Source organism: Phascolarctos cinereus, unplaced genomic scaffold, assembly GCF_003287225.1.
Source record: "Phascolarctos cinereus isolate Bilbo 61053 unplaced genomic scaffold, phaCin_HiC Scaffold_5;HRSCAF=322, whole genome shotgun sequence".
In the NCBI taxonomy this organism is placed as follows: Eukaryota; Metazoa; Chordata; class Mammalia; order Diprotodontia; family Phascolarctidae; genus Phascolarctos; species Phascolarctos cinereus.
Window position 1 is genome coordinate 255,632,736 of NW_027555958.1, and position 17,184 is coordinate 255,649,919.

Here is a 17,184-nt window from a genome sequence, read left to right on the forward strand (position 1 = left end):
CTTCATAGGCTCATCTCTGTTATAAGAATTTCACAGACATATCTGCATGTTGTGTTTGCACTGAATTTATTTTTACTCGTATTTTGGCAAAATTCCAATAAATGTTTGGGAGGGGAAAAAAAAAGCTTCATTCCCATGCTTGGTATAACACACATGAATAAAAAGAGAAGAGGGGATCTGGTACTTGCTAAAGTCCAAAAGTTAATAAGTGCTGTACCATCTGCCAATAACAAAATACTGGGATAAAAAATCAAGACAAAGAACATTTTTTAAAAGCCATTTATTTTATTCAAATAACTAAATGCCATTTCCACACTAGGCTCTTTTAGTAGGCTTTTTTTCGGGGGAAGAGGGGACTGCTTTGCAGGATAAACATCTATCCATCCACTAAACAGTCCTATCTATCTATATATACAGGTACATATATACATATAATACATATATACATGTATATATATACATGCAATATGTATATATACATATAATACATATATACATGTATGTATATACATACAACATGTAAAGATACATAGTACTGGATATATACAGTACTATATGTATGTATACATACACACACATTCATTTATGAATATGATCTTCTTTTAGTATATATGTTTCTAGGACGAACTGAAGCTTACCCTACAAAGCAGTCAAAAAAGACATTTATAACCAAATCTGTTAACCACCAAAACTGCTGATAAAAGCTGGGATCTTCAAGCCTGTATTGATACGCCTATGGAATTCTAAGCAAAAGGACAAGATGATTGTGCTAATAACTTCTCCTCCATTTAAAAGAAGAGGATTTTTCCACTCCAGATCAAAAAGACTATACCTTCTGGTAGTTTCTACTACTTGCAGGACATAAAGTCTGTGCATTAATCCCTTTTAGCTAGTCCTGCTGAATGCCTTTCTGGAGGAAACAAAGAAAGGCTTAGCAGGTAATGTGAGACCTATTGTTAACTAGACTTTGAATCGGCCAGTTACCCTTATTGTTATGGATTTTCACCTGTTACTTCCCTAAATCAGTAGCTACAAATGTGTTCTTAAGGAAAAGAGATTATAAGTGTTCATTCTGGAATAAAAATATCTGTAATGATTGGAATACAGATTGTTGACATTTACAACCATAATATTCTAAATATTGATATTACAGCATTCTTTTAAGAGAACAGATATAATCGTGGTTTCTAGAACTGATAATATGGTTTGAAGACCTCATTGCTATCTTACTATAGAATATAAAGCTGGAAATGAAAATAGACAGTTGAAAATGCTATGCTAGGGATTATAAAAATGACTCTATAACAAGCTGTTGTTTCCCAATAATCTCATTTCTCTAGGATAATTATTTGATTGGAACAAGTGAGGACCCTGACTAGAACCTGTGTGACCTAAATCTCGCTAGGTAAGATTTAATGGTTATAGGACCATGGGATAATACCAAGATTTTATACCTATGGGACAACGACAACACTACAATTTCAATCCAGAATGTACATAAGAGCCTAGACACAGAACACCAGTTGGTACACTTAGAAAAAACCACTGTCCTTAGGACAAAAGTCCAAGTGAATCAGCTCCAGGTGGGTTTGGGAGGGTGCCACATCATTTCTGCACTGGGCAACCACACAAGAACTCTCCTTCCTTCATTAATGAAAGACCAGGACAAATCAGACATTGAGGCTCAGGATTTCTTGAATGCAAGACATACATGATGGCCTCACTCATCAATACTGGCCCAACAATCTACATGATAAAAAGTCAGGATTCCCTTTTGACACATGACCATGAATTATTCCTACACGTTCTCAGGTTGGGAGTACAGTCACTCACAATACACCTTCCACATCTATAGCTTGGGAGTCTAGGCCCAGACACAGAAACTCCGGGAAGGACAGATGTGGGATTGAGCAGTCCATGATTTCTGGGAGATCAAATTCCTGAAAAAGTCTAGTCTATTCAGAAGAGTGCCTGGAATTAAAAAAAAAAATAAACAAACAGGTTTTTTGAATGAAAGAATTTTTGACCTTTAAAATCATACAATTTTAGTGTGAACAAAAAAAAATTGAGATGAGGTTGTAGTTTCAATAAATAATAAGATTTGTTGCATTGAACAAAGAATAGGCTGTATACTCTCAAGATAACATGGATATTTTCAGAAGTTTGCTGGATCTGGCTTATACAGTGAGACAACTGTTAAATTTTCAGTGTACCAAACAATATGAAGTAGGGTTTAAGACTGAAGAAAATGATCAGGAAAACGTTGATAATGCACGCTGATAAAGTGTGTCACATGTATATCCCCCCCAACCCTAACCACCACCACCCACTCCCATCCAAATCATTTGTTAAACATTACCAGAACAACCATGGGTACATTGTAACAATCAGAATAAAGATTTAAAATACCTATTTCATAATAGCTATGGCTTAGGAGATTAGGCCATCTACTGGAAAGCTAATCAATAGAATACTATGATTTCTAGATTCTAAATTGAGCCATTGTGATTCCAGATAGTTTAAGTAATCTGCATAACATTCTGATGGCTATTTTGAAGATCTTAGGACTGGAAACTCAAATGTGTTTGAACTCTAGGTTTTTGTCTCCACCCCTGTGCATTGTTTTCTGTACCCAAACAGCTTAACCTGCCGCATATTCGAGGCAATTCACCAACATTAATGTGCCACTACAGTTAACACATCTGGAGCAGTTATTTTGCTGCATCCACTATATTAAAATGAAACATGGAGAGCTCCATATTTATAATGAACAAACTAGAGTAACAGATATTGATAACTGATTATAGGCATTCTTAACATCAGCAGGCACAAAATGAGACCTTGGAATTAATGACCATAGATTATACTTCAAATTGGTTTATATGCAGGGCACACAGAAGTGAAATTCGAAATCACATTAAAGCTCTCATTTCCTCTGTGGTAAACAATAAGAAGTCATAATTTCTCAGTTCTTTTTCTAAAATCTTGGTCCCATTTGAGTAGGAAACCTCTTTAGTGCTTAATTTCCTTGTTTTGAGTCTTTTTAACATTCTTTTCAAAGACTGAACCGATTTCTAAAGGGAAAACTAAGTCAAAGTTTCAGGTTCTCCTGAAAGGTGGTTAAGGTGGTACCCAGACAAGGCAAGACCTGGCCCTTAATCAATCTATTTAAAAGAACTAGAGAAATGATTCTCTAGGGCATACCATCTTAAATTACTACTGTCAAGTGATTTTTGATAAATCAGACACATTTAGCCTAAAATTGAATCCTTGCCTAAATCTTGAAATTTTGTCTTTGTTTCAGAATATTAAAAAGTGTACAAAGATTTGCCTAGGAAGAGAGAGTTTTAATTAAATTAGCAGGGGTAATGCTACCCTTTGAATCTTTCTCCAAGTAGCAATGCTTATAAATATACACATACACACACATACTAATGTCTCTTACAGTATTGAAAATGGAGATGATTTAAAAGCCTTTCTTCTACAGTTTGAAGGTATCTGAGGCACACCTTCCCATGGAGGTGGGCATTCCTGCTCAGAAGACACAGAAAACTCCTATAATCAGGAATGCCTTTAAGATGATTGGCTGATTAGTAATGGGGAGGGAGTAGAGTCACACCATTCTGTGATCTATATAATCTAGTTGTGAGGTGATCACTCTCTTTCTCCCTTCCCCTCCCCTATACTGTATTCTGAGAAGACAGACCAGCATGTATCAGGAAAAACATACATACTTGGCAGGCTGTGGAGGGAGGTCAACCTGTACCCATGCAGTTTTCTCCTCCACGAAGGAATAGATGGCAACTTGCCATAGAAACATATTGCAAAGACAGGTGTGCATTTGCACGTCACCCAGAAAGAAAGCCCATGGACAATATTTGTAAAAACTACTGTGTTGAAAAGGGGTGTGTGTGTGTGTGTGTGTGTGTGTGTGTGTGTGTGTGTGTCTGTGTTTGGTAGCGGGTTTCTTAGGTATAGCAACCCCAGACTCTAGCCTTCAAGCGAGAGAAGGTAGATTTGGAGGGGGACAATATCAGCTTTGCGAGTTATTATTATGGGTGACTCCAAGTTTGAGAGTTTCCAAATTTCATATTTTGGGTAATGGATCTTTCTGCTAGAGAAAAGAAGAGAATAGTCTTCACAGTCCTTGCACAGCATTCTACTTGGACAGCAAAGCCAGTGAATTACTCAGACAATGCAGGTTCACGAAAGGAACTGTTTAAGAACCTCTTCTTCCAAGGGAAAGCCCAAGCCACAAAGTGGTACCATGAGTCTTAATGGAGATTGCTTAGCACTCTGTGGGAAAGAGACACCAGAGTACCAAGTTACATGAAAAGAAATGGACAAAGAATCCTGATGAAGACTTAAACAGGTGTACTTAATCTTTTCTATGTCACAGACCCTTTTGGCAGTCTGGTGAAGCCTATGGACCCCTTCTCAGAATAATGCTTTTAAATGTATAAAAAAATTTTAGGATTGCAAATGAAGTATTATATTTTTTTTTAAAAAAGTCTTGTTAGTTCAGAGTGACAGAACTGTAGGCTCCCCTTCAGTCTGGGATTCCTGCCTTGGTTTTCCTTTTTCTGCTGGCTAAGCTAAATGATGGAAATGAGATCTTGCTCTGCACGTGGGGTTTAAGCCAAACTACTGCTGCTTGGCTCTGAAAATGTTCCTTTCTTGGTATACCACCCAGGGCCTCACTACTTGAGAATCCCTCCCACCGACACCCACAATGGACAGGTCCCCTTCTCAGTCTACCTTAGATCTATGAAGTAGAAATGGGTAGTTGATACCAAAGTTGCCAGTTCATACCTGTACCCATTGAGGTGCCCTGGAACAGGCCTGGGGGTGAGTTGGGATATGGATCTGGATCCTCCTGTGGTCCTGGGCACTGGAGCACTCTCAGGTGGCATGCTCCTGGACCAACCTTTTCTTTGGCCTCTGCAGACATAAGTCTGTCTCCTTACACCAAGTCAGGGTGGACAAATAACATGATTTTTTCTACACTTCCTCAGCAGGATTTAGTCTAATCTATTTTTTAGATCTGTTTGCACTTTTATGCATGGGAGCTCAGCTGGATTGCTTCCTGCTACACTACCATCTTGGCTCTGCGTAATAGGCTATTTTCAAAGGAATAAATGCAAACTGTCTATAATAACATGAAAAAGTACTACAAATCACTAATAATAAAGCATGCAAATTAAAATAGCTCTGAGGTTTCACCTCACACTCAGAGCCGTGAATTGGTCTAACCATTCTGGAAAATAATTTGGAGTTATAGTAGACAAGTCACTAAACTAGACATACCCTTTGACTTGGTAATATCAGTTAGTCAAAAAGCATTTATTAAGCACTTACTTACTATGTACTAAGCATATATATAATATACATATTAATATACACATACAATATAAATACAAGCAAAACGACAGACAGACTACTAAGCATTTGGTCCAAGCAAAATAAAGACAGAAGAAAAAGTCTTATATACGCAAAAAAGTATAGCGAAATTCACCGTAATAGTAAACAATTGGAGGAAAGTGTATTTCCAATCTAAGTACTCACCAGGCCCAAAATGTAAAAGAAAATAATTTGGAAAGGATTCAGAACTCTGATTAATGCTATGACCAAATATGATTCAGAAGACTAATGACAAAATAAACCTCCTACCTCTAAGCTGAAAGGTGATAGACTAAAGGTGTATAATGAGACCTGGCCATTGTTGATTTGTTTGCCTTAACTATACTTATCTGTTACTGGGAAGGCCTTCTCTGGGGAAGGTGAGGTCAAATTAGTGGTAGGGATAGCAATGCCAAAAGAGAGCGTCAAAAACTATTTTTTCCAAGCACAGAACAGAAAGTAATGAAAATGACTCAAACAAGTAAAATAATTTTGTTATTAATTTGCTGGATTTAAATTAGATGTATATATTTTTAAAAACCATACTTAACAAAAGTTCACAGTTACTTTTATGATCTTCATCTATATTGAAATGTTTGTGTTTGTTGATGGTTGTTAAATTAACAACAAAAAAGAAAATTGGGGAATGGCTAGATTATGATATGTGTAATAGAAAGAATTTTTAACTGAAATATTATAAATAAGAATTCAGAGGTAACTTGGGACAACAAAAACTGACCAATCAATAAGCTTTTATGAAGTACCTACTACGCATTAAGTAAAACAAAAATTAAATAGTTCCTGCCCTCAAAGAGCTTATAGTTTATGGGGGCGGGAGAATGTATAAATATAAATACAATATAAATACGAGGAAATTTCAGAGGGGTAGATACTAACAGGTAGATCATAGGAATTTAGAGCTGGAAGGGGCCTTAGAGGCCAAGTAGCCCATCCTCTTCATTTTATAGATGAGGAAACTGAGACACAGAAAGGTTGAAAGACTTGCCTAGAGTCACAATGATGGTATTTAGGGCAAGATTTGAATTCAGACCTTCCTGACTACAAGTCCAGCTCCGTCTACACTACACCATCCAGCTACTCCTAGAAAGGCCTCATGTAGGAGGTGGTGCTCGAGCTGAGCTCTGAATTAAACTGGGCATTCTAAGAGGCAGAGAGAAGGCAGAGAGACAGAAAATGGAGCTGCATATGAAGAGCAACAAGAAGTCCAGCGTATCTGGACGATGGATTTTTGTGAAGGGAGGAAGCAGTCAAACCAAAAGAACTATTTCCATTATGACCACAATAATGTAAAGGAAAACAACTGTGAAAGATATCAGTATTTAGACACAGCCAAACGCTGATAGGTTTTTAGTTAACTGTAATTTATTTGTTATGAGGAAAGGTCGTACGGAAGGGATGGGGGTGGACAGATCTTTCTAAAAGATCGCCCATGTGACATTTTTAAAAGAAAAAAATAGTGGCTTTACCTCTATGCTCAATTTCTTCTTCATCTTGCAAAATGAGATCCATTCAGATCTCAAATAACCTTCCGTGATTCGATGGAGGCCTGGGCATCTTCAGCAAGTCTAAAGGGCTACGGAAGACTTGAAATATTACAAAGTAGATCCAACAGAGGCAAAAACCTAAAAGAGACCTTAGCGATCCTCTTGTCCAACCCTCTCCTTCTGCAAATGAGGAAAATGAATCTCAGATAAGCGAAGTGATTTGCCCAAGGTCAAGGAGGAAGTGAAAGAACCAGGTCTTCTGATGCCAAATCCAGAGCTCTTTACATTACAAGCAAGCTACCCTTATTTCTTATTAGCACTCCTAATAGTAACAATATGATTAATAATAAATGACATTTATATTCATTTTTTAAAAACCAGACCTGTGATTTCATTAGTAGAGGGATTTCCCCTTCCTGTGCAGATCAGCCTCTCCATTGCAACTTAGGGTCTTTCAGAGTTGCCTGGGACAGTTAAAAGTTAAGTGACTTTGCCCAGTAGCACACAGCCAGCAGGTACAGAGGTAGCCAAGTCTTCCTAAATTTCTATCCACTATGCCATGCTACTCCATGCCCTCAACCCCTCCACACACATATAATATTGCACTTTAAGATTCATAAAGTGAAATGCGTATCATCACATCTCTGTGAGGTCGGTGTTGTCTCTGTTTTATAAATGAGGAAACTAGGGATCACAGACTTGCCTATATGGTTGCCCAGGGTCTGAACTCATGTCTTTCTACCTCCCACGTACAGCACTCAATCTACTACAAAAGGGGACTGGGATAATTTTTCTGTGGTTAATGAACTCTTCCCTTGCATTTCAAGAAGAGGTTTATGAAACACCTCTTCGAGAAATGTCCATTTTAAGTGAAAGTGTCGTACTGCCTGATGTTTAGAACTCAAAGGAAAGGGTCTGGAGCCAAAGACTACAACCCTGTATCACAGGACTTGAAACTCTGAGATCATTTGTGGAATGAGGGGGTTGGACAAGATGGGGATTCAACCTGGGTCAATGACTCACTTGTACACCACTGGCAGGGCATTTATCCTTTCCCAATAAAAAGGGTACAGTCACATAGTTCACCTAGGTAAAGACTTGACTGAGAACTGGGAAAGACAAGGGAGAAATATCACCAAAAGCAAAGTACTAGTGGCCAGGAGGATTTCCATGGGGCCTGGCGCTGACTGAACAACGTGTAAATTACATGCTAAACAGATGCAAATTAGAGTCTATTATTTTGGAGTCCACAGTTTGGACACTGTTTGTATTAAGACTACAGAACTGTTACAGAGGTCCTGTGGGCCTCCTATTCAATGCAACTAAAATACTGGGTATCTAGAGGTTATATGGCACTACACAAGTCTAACCTTCTGACAATAAATATTCTTAGAATAAATATCTTGTTATGACTAAGATTTCTAAGTCTCAGGCCATTTATTTCAAGTTATATCCAAAACAGCAGCATATATATTTCAGTATCCTGGGGTTTTCCATACCAGGGCTTGCCCTGAACTGTAAAGCATTTTCAACAAGTCTGTGGTTTATGGCTCATACTCTAGGGCTATCACAGAGGTAGTGGAATGGAGTAATATATGATCAATAGACTTTTCTGTGATTAGTGACATTCACAGCTATTTTTATCCCTCCACATTATAACTAGTTTTTGCAACTCCCAGTGCTATATGTTCCTTGTGGCTTTTAGCCTCTTTCCTTTATAACTTGCTGGTTAGCTCTGTGCCAAATGCATCATCACTCCATCTCTGAATGCTGTGCTCTCACCACCAAGTTTTCTAGCCAGCAAGCAGCCAATATACAAAGAACACCGAACAGTGAGGCAAGAGTTCTCAGTCTAATCCAGGCTCTGCTACATATTTGTTGTGCTATCCTGGGTGAGTCACAGTTCTTCTCTCTGGATCTTGGTTTCCTCTTCTATAAACTGGCCTAGGTGAAATCCTAGGTTCCTTCTTCTGCCTTTGTGAAGGTACAAATAAGTACCTTTACCAAGCCAAATATCTTGCAAAAGATTATGGACCATTTCGAAAATATTCAATTTAATTAATGATGGTCTCTTAGACTTAGAACTCTCAGATTCCACAACGGAAGATTGTGCAGAAAGTCAAGGTATGATTACTGCTTAGGAAAGGGAAGGAAAAAGAACTGCTTACAAAGTATTTGTACTTGGTATCCCCAGCTAAGACTTTTATAATTGAAGTCCCCAGAGAGCAATTTATTACAGTGAAGCCATTGTGTGCAACAGACACTGTAGAAGCCATCAAGATAACAGGGATAACAACCCAATGGACTTTTGAAGTGTAAACATAAAAGTTTACAACGTTGGTTTAATCCCAAGACAAAAAATTTGCTTAATGAAAAGCACAACTCACCCCAAGGAGGGAATATCGATACCAGCTGTGAGCTACAAGGAGGGGATTCCTTCCAGGGAACATCTGAATTTCAAAATGTTTCTTTCCAATATTTACTCTGGACATGAATTCTCAAATACTTTTCTGAGGATCTCATTTTTCTACAGGAGAAGGTCAGGGAGAAGTCTGGGCAGGGCAAACAGAGAGCTTAGCTGATCCTGGAAAAGCAGAGTCTAGCCCCAGTAGGGTTGCTCTGACAAACTTTTCACTTATTGGGTAAAGTCGGAAGCAGCCTCATTTGGTCTTTTGGCAGCCCGGTACATTGTTTGGGCTAATGTTTCCACGTTATTTGGGTAGTGCTGGGAGTTCCTGCCCACCAGGTGCTAATGAGAATGCCAGCAGAGGTGCTTGCTCCAGCTGCTCTGGCTTACAGAGATAAATGACCTACCCACACTGTTTACACATTTAAACAGCACTTACTAGCTTCACACCAGGGACTCAGAAATGCCATTTCCCACCAAACCCCTCTCTTTAACTACATCACACTTCTTAACTCCTTCCTAGCCTCCTTTAATTTGCTCATTTATTTTGGCTTTCCTGGAAGCCCTGAGATGCTGGAGGGCAGAGTCAGGCAACCATATCACTAGGCCAAAAGGGGAAAACAGCTGGGGCTTTCTGATTTGTAGCTCTGTTTCATCTCCTTTGAAGGAAAAAAATTTTATAGAACTAAGCAGGAGTAAAATCAGTAAAGCTAATAAAACTCTTATCCATAAACAATAACTCTGAGTAATGAGTGTGCACAGGTAAATACTCAAATCCCTCACTTTCATTTCTAACCTCAGGGCTTTCTTATGCTTAGACTGACAGCTAAGATAAAGCTTAAAACCTAATATACAATATCTTATCTATCTGATATGTTATCAGTTGTGTAACCAACTCCAATCCTTGACAGAGACAACAGGTTCTCCTCACTCTCTTCCTACAAAGAAACACTCTAAGAAAGAGCACCCACTCTAGACTCCAGTCCAGGGCCTAGATTACTCAACCTCTCTGACCTTCCGTTTTCCCTCTTTAAAATAAGAGACTGGATTTCAGGAGTTCTTAAACCTTCTGTGTCATGGATCTTTGGGGAAGTCTGGTGACGCCTACGGAACCCTTCTTAGAATAATTATTTTAAATGAATAAAATAAAATGCACAGGATTACCAAGGAAACCAATAATATTGAAATAGTTATTTAAAAAAATTTTTTTTAAGTTCACAGATCCCAGGTTAAAAAAAAAAACCCAGCAGATGATCTCTAAGGTCCCTTGAATCTCTGATGAGCTATCAAATTATTAATGGAACAATAATTACCAAAAACAATAATTTTCCCTCTCATTCTTGCAGAGATTTTTGCTGATTTTGTTCTCTACATTTCAAATGTATCCTTCCCAGGAAGATCAGTGGGCAGCACGTAGGAATCCTTGGGTAGATCAGTCATTTGTAAAGGGTACTGATTCATTCTAAGCTGTATTGAAACTGCTGTGAGCATCAAATTGCAGGTACCTCACTACCACGGGAGTCCAGCACCGGCCCAGCAAGGAGCTCACTTTGCAAAGCCATCTTTTATATAAGTTTTAAATTACAGTTGGGGTGATGCAAAGCCCTAGAATGAGTGGCAGAACAAGTTTTCATAAGTTTGTCCTGCAACAAACTGGAAAGGTCTCATGCTGACACCCCTATAGTAAGATTTAGCACCATGCTTCATCAGGCACTAAATACTAACACAGGTCCTCCAACATCAGTGGGAACGCTGATTAAAAGTGATGTCAATAATTTATGAAACACAATATGTTCTTCAGATGCTTAGAAGAAGAAAGTGGGGAAAACCCAGAAACCCAGGTGGTGAAAAACTGCTCATGCATTTCCCCTTGGATGTACACCCCCACCATGCATGGATGAATGCAAATGCACACATGTATAAAAGCATGAGAACACACTGATACATATGGGCGGAAGAGAGTATTTAGTTATTCCACTGAGAGCTGTCAGGACTGTAATGTTATATATACATAGTCTTGTCTTTTGCATTGTTTTGAATTATTTCTGGGAAGAAATTCTAAATAGAATTTAAAATAAATCTTGCCTTTCCAAGTGGACATGTTTATACCATAGAGACCTCTACCTTGAAACAGTGCAGAAAAGGAGGCAACTAACATGTACTTTATAACAATATGAAAAATATTGTGGTCCTATTTCAAAAGACTTATTTTATCACATTTGAAAATTTTGAAAATATATTAGTCTTATTTTTGTTCTGATCCACAAAGAAGATGAAAATATTTAATCTTTTTAAAATCGTATTTGATTTTTTTCATAAGGGAAAGATGAACTGCACAGAGGTCAGGGTTAATCTGTACCAAGACAGCTTTCTGGATATTTAAGTCTCATGTCCCTGTGGGTTCTATTCTTTTCTAATTCTTTCTATTCCTTTTGCTCAGGGTATGCATATCCTGGATAAAGTATTTCAAAAGTATGAATTAGTTTCACAAGATTGAATTATGATGAAAAAAAATGTATATCACAAAATTAGTATTGTAAAGATTCGGTTAATACTTCCTCAAGAAGTCACCTGTCACATACTAATTCATTCACATAACTCCATTATAGGTTTTATTGTTTAAGAGTCTTTCATTTCTGTAAAAAGTTCAACCTTTAATTGTAAATTCCTTGAAAATTATTGCATTGGCTTTATCTTTGTAAGATGATGGAACAATCTGCCAGATTCTAACTTATTTTACTATTGAAAATTTACAGTCCCCTCAATATTGGATTTTAATCTACAGAACACCAGAAAATCGACTGAAAGGAATTATACATTGCTTTAATATTGCTGCATTAGCAAGAAGGCAAAATAATTGTAAAGATTTGAAGTTATTTTAGCTATTAAAAATTAGAGAGAAAAAAATCATTACAAATTAGAATAGCTACAATGGATATTTCAAGCTGCATCTACCAAATGCAAACCAAAAAAGCTTTTTTAAAGAAAAAGAAAGTCAAGCTTATTTGGAGTGTGATATGGACAAAAATAATCAGTTATTTTGCTTAACCTTTTTTTGGTTCATTTGTTGCTAATTTAATTAATTAGCTGACTGATCAATGTTGTCAGAACGTTCAATCCAGTCTGTGTGAAGGCACTGCTTTTATGGTGAGGAAAAAAAAACTTTTAAATTACTGAATTTATTTAAGTTCTACTCTCATCATTCAGGCACAGATTATTTCTCCATAGATAAAAAAGCATGTGGAATTCTCTGGCAAATCTCATCAGTAGTGATAGTAGAGAAGGAGCAGCATTCAAACCAATCAAATTTTACTCCAATGCCAGGCTAGTTTAACTAAATTATACACTTCACTTTGTCCGTGGGAGCCCTGCCTATTACAAGACAAAGTGATCTTCCATATATATGTACAAAGTAGAACTATGGACTTGGTAACTCCAATAAAGAGGTTCTAGAAAGACCAAACACGATCAATATTCCGACCCTCAATGGCACGAAAGAAAGAAAAGAAAATGCACATTTCTAAAGACTAGAACTCAAGGAGTGGCAGATCGAAGAAGATCCCAAACCCAAGACACACACATATAGATATTACCTCTGCACAAAATACATACAAAGAATTTCATACCTTTTCTAGTTTTGTCCACCAAAGGAAGAGAGAATGAATACCCATAACTACAAAGGTGTTGTGGATTCTGTGCAAAAATAGATGATCAGCAAACTAAGGAAGGTACAGTTTCCTCAAAACCATCAATCCCAGATCTTGACCTCCAGGCTTTTTTTTTTCCAGGAGATTGCTCAAATGACTGTGTCTACAAGTAATAAAGTACAAACTATTCAACAATGACATGACACAATTAATCAAAACCAGACCCCAAACGTGTGTTCATGGGGACTGAAGAATTCTGTAGTGTGTCTGAGAGAATGCAGACATAATGGGAGACCAGAGACTCAAAAAAAGGGAAGTAAAAAACTGTAAAAGATACACAGTTTGATATAACTTTCAGTCTTGACTCTAATTTTTATTCAACAATTTTTAAAAGATTACATCCCCTGAATAAGAGGCAGGGGAAACTTAAAATATACCTTATATACTACTATTTTACAGATTTGGAAATTGAGGCATGGATATCTGCAGTGAACAAAGATTGTGTGTACCTGTAGAAGTCAGGATATCAATTTGAGTGTCTGACATTAGAAAGAGCCTTTGTTTTAGCTTCAATTTTAGCCTCAAAGTTTTCACAGTCATGAACTTTTGCCAGATTTCTCTTCTCACAGTTGAAACTGTGAGTTTTACTGGTAAGTGAGAAGTTTAGGCCTTGATTATATCAGACCTTAGTAACTTCCCAGAACCCTATTTGTTTTGGTTTGGTTGGAGGAGGGAGCTATATTTTCATTGTCCAGTTGAATTTTCAAAATAATTCCTGAACTCTCTTTTCTGTTGCACTTTGCCTATGTAGACAGTAATTAATCTGAATTTCATCATGTTTCTTCCCTTAATATAAACATACTGCAAACAAAACAAATTTCGTTTTTTAAAGGAAATAGAGCAACCAGCAATGAATTAAAAGGTAATCTGTACCAGGTATAGACCCAACACCGAACTAAAAAAATGTTCTTGACTGTAATTGTTCATAGGATTTACAAACTCCCTCTGATTTCTCACGTGGCAAATGGAATCAAAGGCAAACTTGGTGAGGCCTAGAATTCTTTTCACACACACACCCCGCCCCCCAACCAGAGAGGGGAGTATTCAACCTATTACTCACATGGAGGTTGGCACTGGAAAATATTGATGTGTTCTGATATCAAACCTTTAAAGCCAAATAGACGTAAAAGTAATACAGGCATTTATTGCAATAAGTGAGGGCTCATTAAAATCGGGAATTACTGAATAATTCCTGTGATGGAACCCTTGCCTGACAATGCTTATTTCTCTTCCTTCCTGTCTTTCCTGGGGGTTTTGAGTAGGTTCAAAACTTGGCGGGCACACACACACGTGTCAAGTAAGCTTCAGTGAATTCCGTCCAGTTCCTCTTCTCGTGTCCTAAGGGCCCTAGTTTGGGGTACCCTTAGCCTGCAGGCGTCTGATCCTGACGTCTTTCACCTAACCTACAAATTCTACCTCACCTTGCGCTCCAGAGCTCAGAAGGTAAAGCGCCCCCGGGTGGGAGCGGGAACCGGTCTCAGGGACCAGAAACCTGGGATCTAGATGAAGGCTTCTCGGCTCTAACGCCAAGAGCACAGTCCACTCCATAGATGATTCCTTGCCCCAGACAAGGTGGAGGGCACAGCACTGTTCCCACCCTCTGCACTGGCTCTCCGGCTTCTCGGATTCTAGATGCTCCTCTCACGCCCTCAGTTGGTTTTTGCATCCTAGGTTACCCGACGGCGTCCCTCCACTTTGCTTCTCTCCCATCCCTAACCCAGGCCAGAGCCCCAAAGCTCCTGACAGCAGCCGGCGTACAACTCACCCACGCACTCGTTGGCTTCCCGGGCCGTGGCCCGCTGCCAGGGTCGGTCGTAATGAAATGGCTTGCAGCGGTCGCACTCTGGTCCCGCCGTGTTGTGCTTGCAGTCGCACACTAAGCTGTCGTCGCGGTCGCGCACACAGCGGGCCGCGTGGCCGTTGCACTTGCAGCGGCCGCCCACCTGCAGGTCAGAAACGGCGTAGAAATAAGAGTCCCGCGCCAACTCTGAGTCATCTTCGTTCTCGTCGCCAAAGGTATGCAGCCGATTGAAGGCCACGCGGATGTCTGTGGCAGTGACCCAGTCCTGCAAGACTGGAGAGTTATCGAAATCGTGCGCAGAGGGTCGCCCGTCCAGTGTGCTGAAGGCGATCAGACCACCGGACAGCGGGCGCATGTCTGTGTGTGAGTCGGTGCATACTGCCTCTTGCTCGTTCTGCTTGGTGATGGGAGCCCGATGGGGGCGGTTATACATCTTGCGGCACTGCGTAGAATAGAACTGGAAAGGCACCCAAGTGCGCCCGTAGTCCATGGACTTGTAGATTGCCATGGACTCGGGCCTTGGTGAGCAGAACTGGAGGCTCACGTAGGTAACCTCAAACTTCTTGCCCAGGGAGAGAGTGAGTGTCACGTTGTGCGGGAACTGCAGGTAGTTTTCAGACTGCCAGCAGGTCAGGTTGTGCGGGTTGTTGAGGTCAGTGAGGAAAGTGGGCGGGTGCGCTTTTTTGGGGTCAGAAGCGTTGCAGAGGTGGCAAGAGCGCAGCCGCTCCTCGCCGCGCTCCACCACCACGCAGTAGCGGGCCGGGGGTCGTCCGCAGGTGCTGGACACTTTCACATCCTTGCCGAAAGCCGAGTTAACGAAGTCAGGGATGCAGCGGCGGGGATGCCCGTTTTCGTCAGAGCAGGGGTCAGGCTGTGCCGCCTGGCCCGCGAACATGCTCAGCCCCGGCCCCCCGCGCACCGCTTCCACCAGGCACGCCACGGCCGCCAGAGCTGCCAGCGCCTCCCATACTCTGCGCATCATGCTGCGTCCAGCTTGCCTCAGGCTCGGCCGCCGACTTATCCGCCCACTTCGTAAATCGCCTGCGGAAAGAGAAGAGAGGGAACCCGGGCTCAGTGAGGCAGCAGGGTACCCAGGAACCCCAGGCAGGGAGGTGAAACCAAGCGCCGACCCCAGGGAAAGGGGAACCCGGCGGTCTATAGCTGAGATCCTCCCGCAGATTCACCCTCCGGACCAAGGCAGGAACATTCCCTAAACCGGCCTTCCCAGCCTATTCCAGTTTTGTCAGGATCTTGAGAAGCTAAGTGTCCCCTTTAACCCCGAGGAGCAAAGCCCCCCGAAGCTAGCCGAGGCCCCCTCCCCCACCCCGAAGGCTCTTCAGCCAGAAGTGCGGCGCGGGGGGAAAAAGGTATCGCGCAGCCCCAGCAGCTAGGGGCATCCCTCCTCGGCACCCCGCTATCACGTCCGCGTCTTTGGTCGAGGAACCCGCGCACGGGACTTTACCTTTGTAGAGGGGGCAAAAGAGAAAGAAAAAGTTTGGATGGCTCCGGAATGGGAGCCGCGTCTGTGGCTGCGGTGTGCTTGGAGCCCGCTAGCGGTAGCGTTCTCAGACCGGGTTTGCCGGTTCCATGCCCTGCGCCTCGGCTGCCCTGCCTTTAGCAGTCCCACTCTCCCCGCCGCCTGCTCTGTGAGTGACGCGACCGCCCGGATACCGCCGCTCCCGCCAGAGGTCAGAGTTATGACACTCCCCGCGCCTGTAGCGCAGGCACACACACATACACACACACACACATACACGCGCGCGCGCGCACACATACACACACACATTCACATACACACACTCGCAGCACTGAAGGCTTCGCTGCTGTGGCGGCACGGGGTGGGAGTCGTGGGCGGAGGGAAGAGCGGGGAGGGGAGGGGGCTGAGAGGGAACGACGGGCGGAGCTGGGAGAGCGGGGAGGCGGCCAATTAAACTGTCCCAGAATCTGACTACACTGTTGAAGCAAAGTTTTAAACCCCGGGAAAGAAGAAAGTTATAAGGGAAGGCTGGAGTTTGAAAGAAAGAGTGAAACAGAAACCCAGAGAGAAACAGGATGAGAAAAGCATAGATCTAGAAAGAGAGTCATAAACAAAGGGAAAAATAACAATAACAACAACAAAACCCTAGCTGGAGAGAGCTAGAAGGCGACCCAGGCTGGCAGATGGATTGTTATGCCCTGGATTCTGGGTGTATCTATAGGCGTGTATCCATTTGTATGTTAGATAAATGTGAGATGGATATCCTCAAAGATTTTGCTTGATCCGCAGAGTGCAGGACCTCATGTCATAGGATTTCAAGCTGGAAGTGACAGTAAAAGATCATCTGGCGCAACCTCTTCATTTTACAGATGAAGAAATTTGAGTCT

At 41.0% G+C, this 17,184-nt stretch overlaps 1 protein-coding gene across 1 annotated transcript in view; it reads right to left on the reverse strand.

Annotated features, from left to right (window-relative positions):
• Window positions 1-16,651, reverse strand: part of NTN1 (netrin 1) — a 394,170-nt gene extending 377,519 nt beyond the window's left edge. Inside the window, 2 exon segments of the mRNA XM_020966510.2 lie at window positions 14,785-15,861; window positions 16,283-16,651. Coding sequence (XP_020822169.1) covers window positions 14,785-15,802 — 1,018 coding nt within the window. The 5' untranslated portion in view covers window positions 15,803-15,861; window positions 16,283-16,651.
• Between the last annotated feature and the right edge of the window lie 533 nt (window positions 16,652-17,184).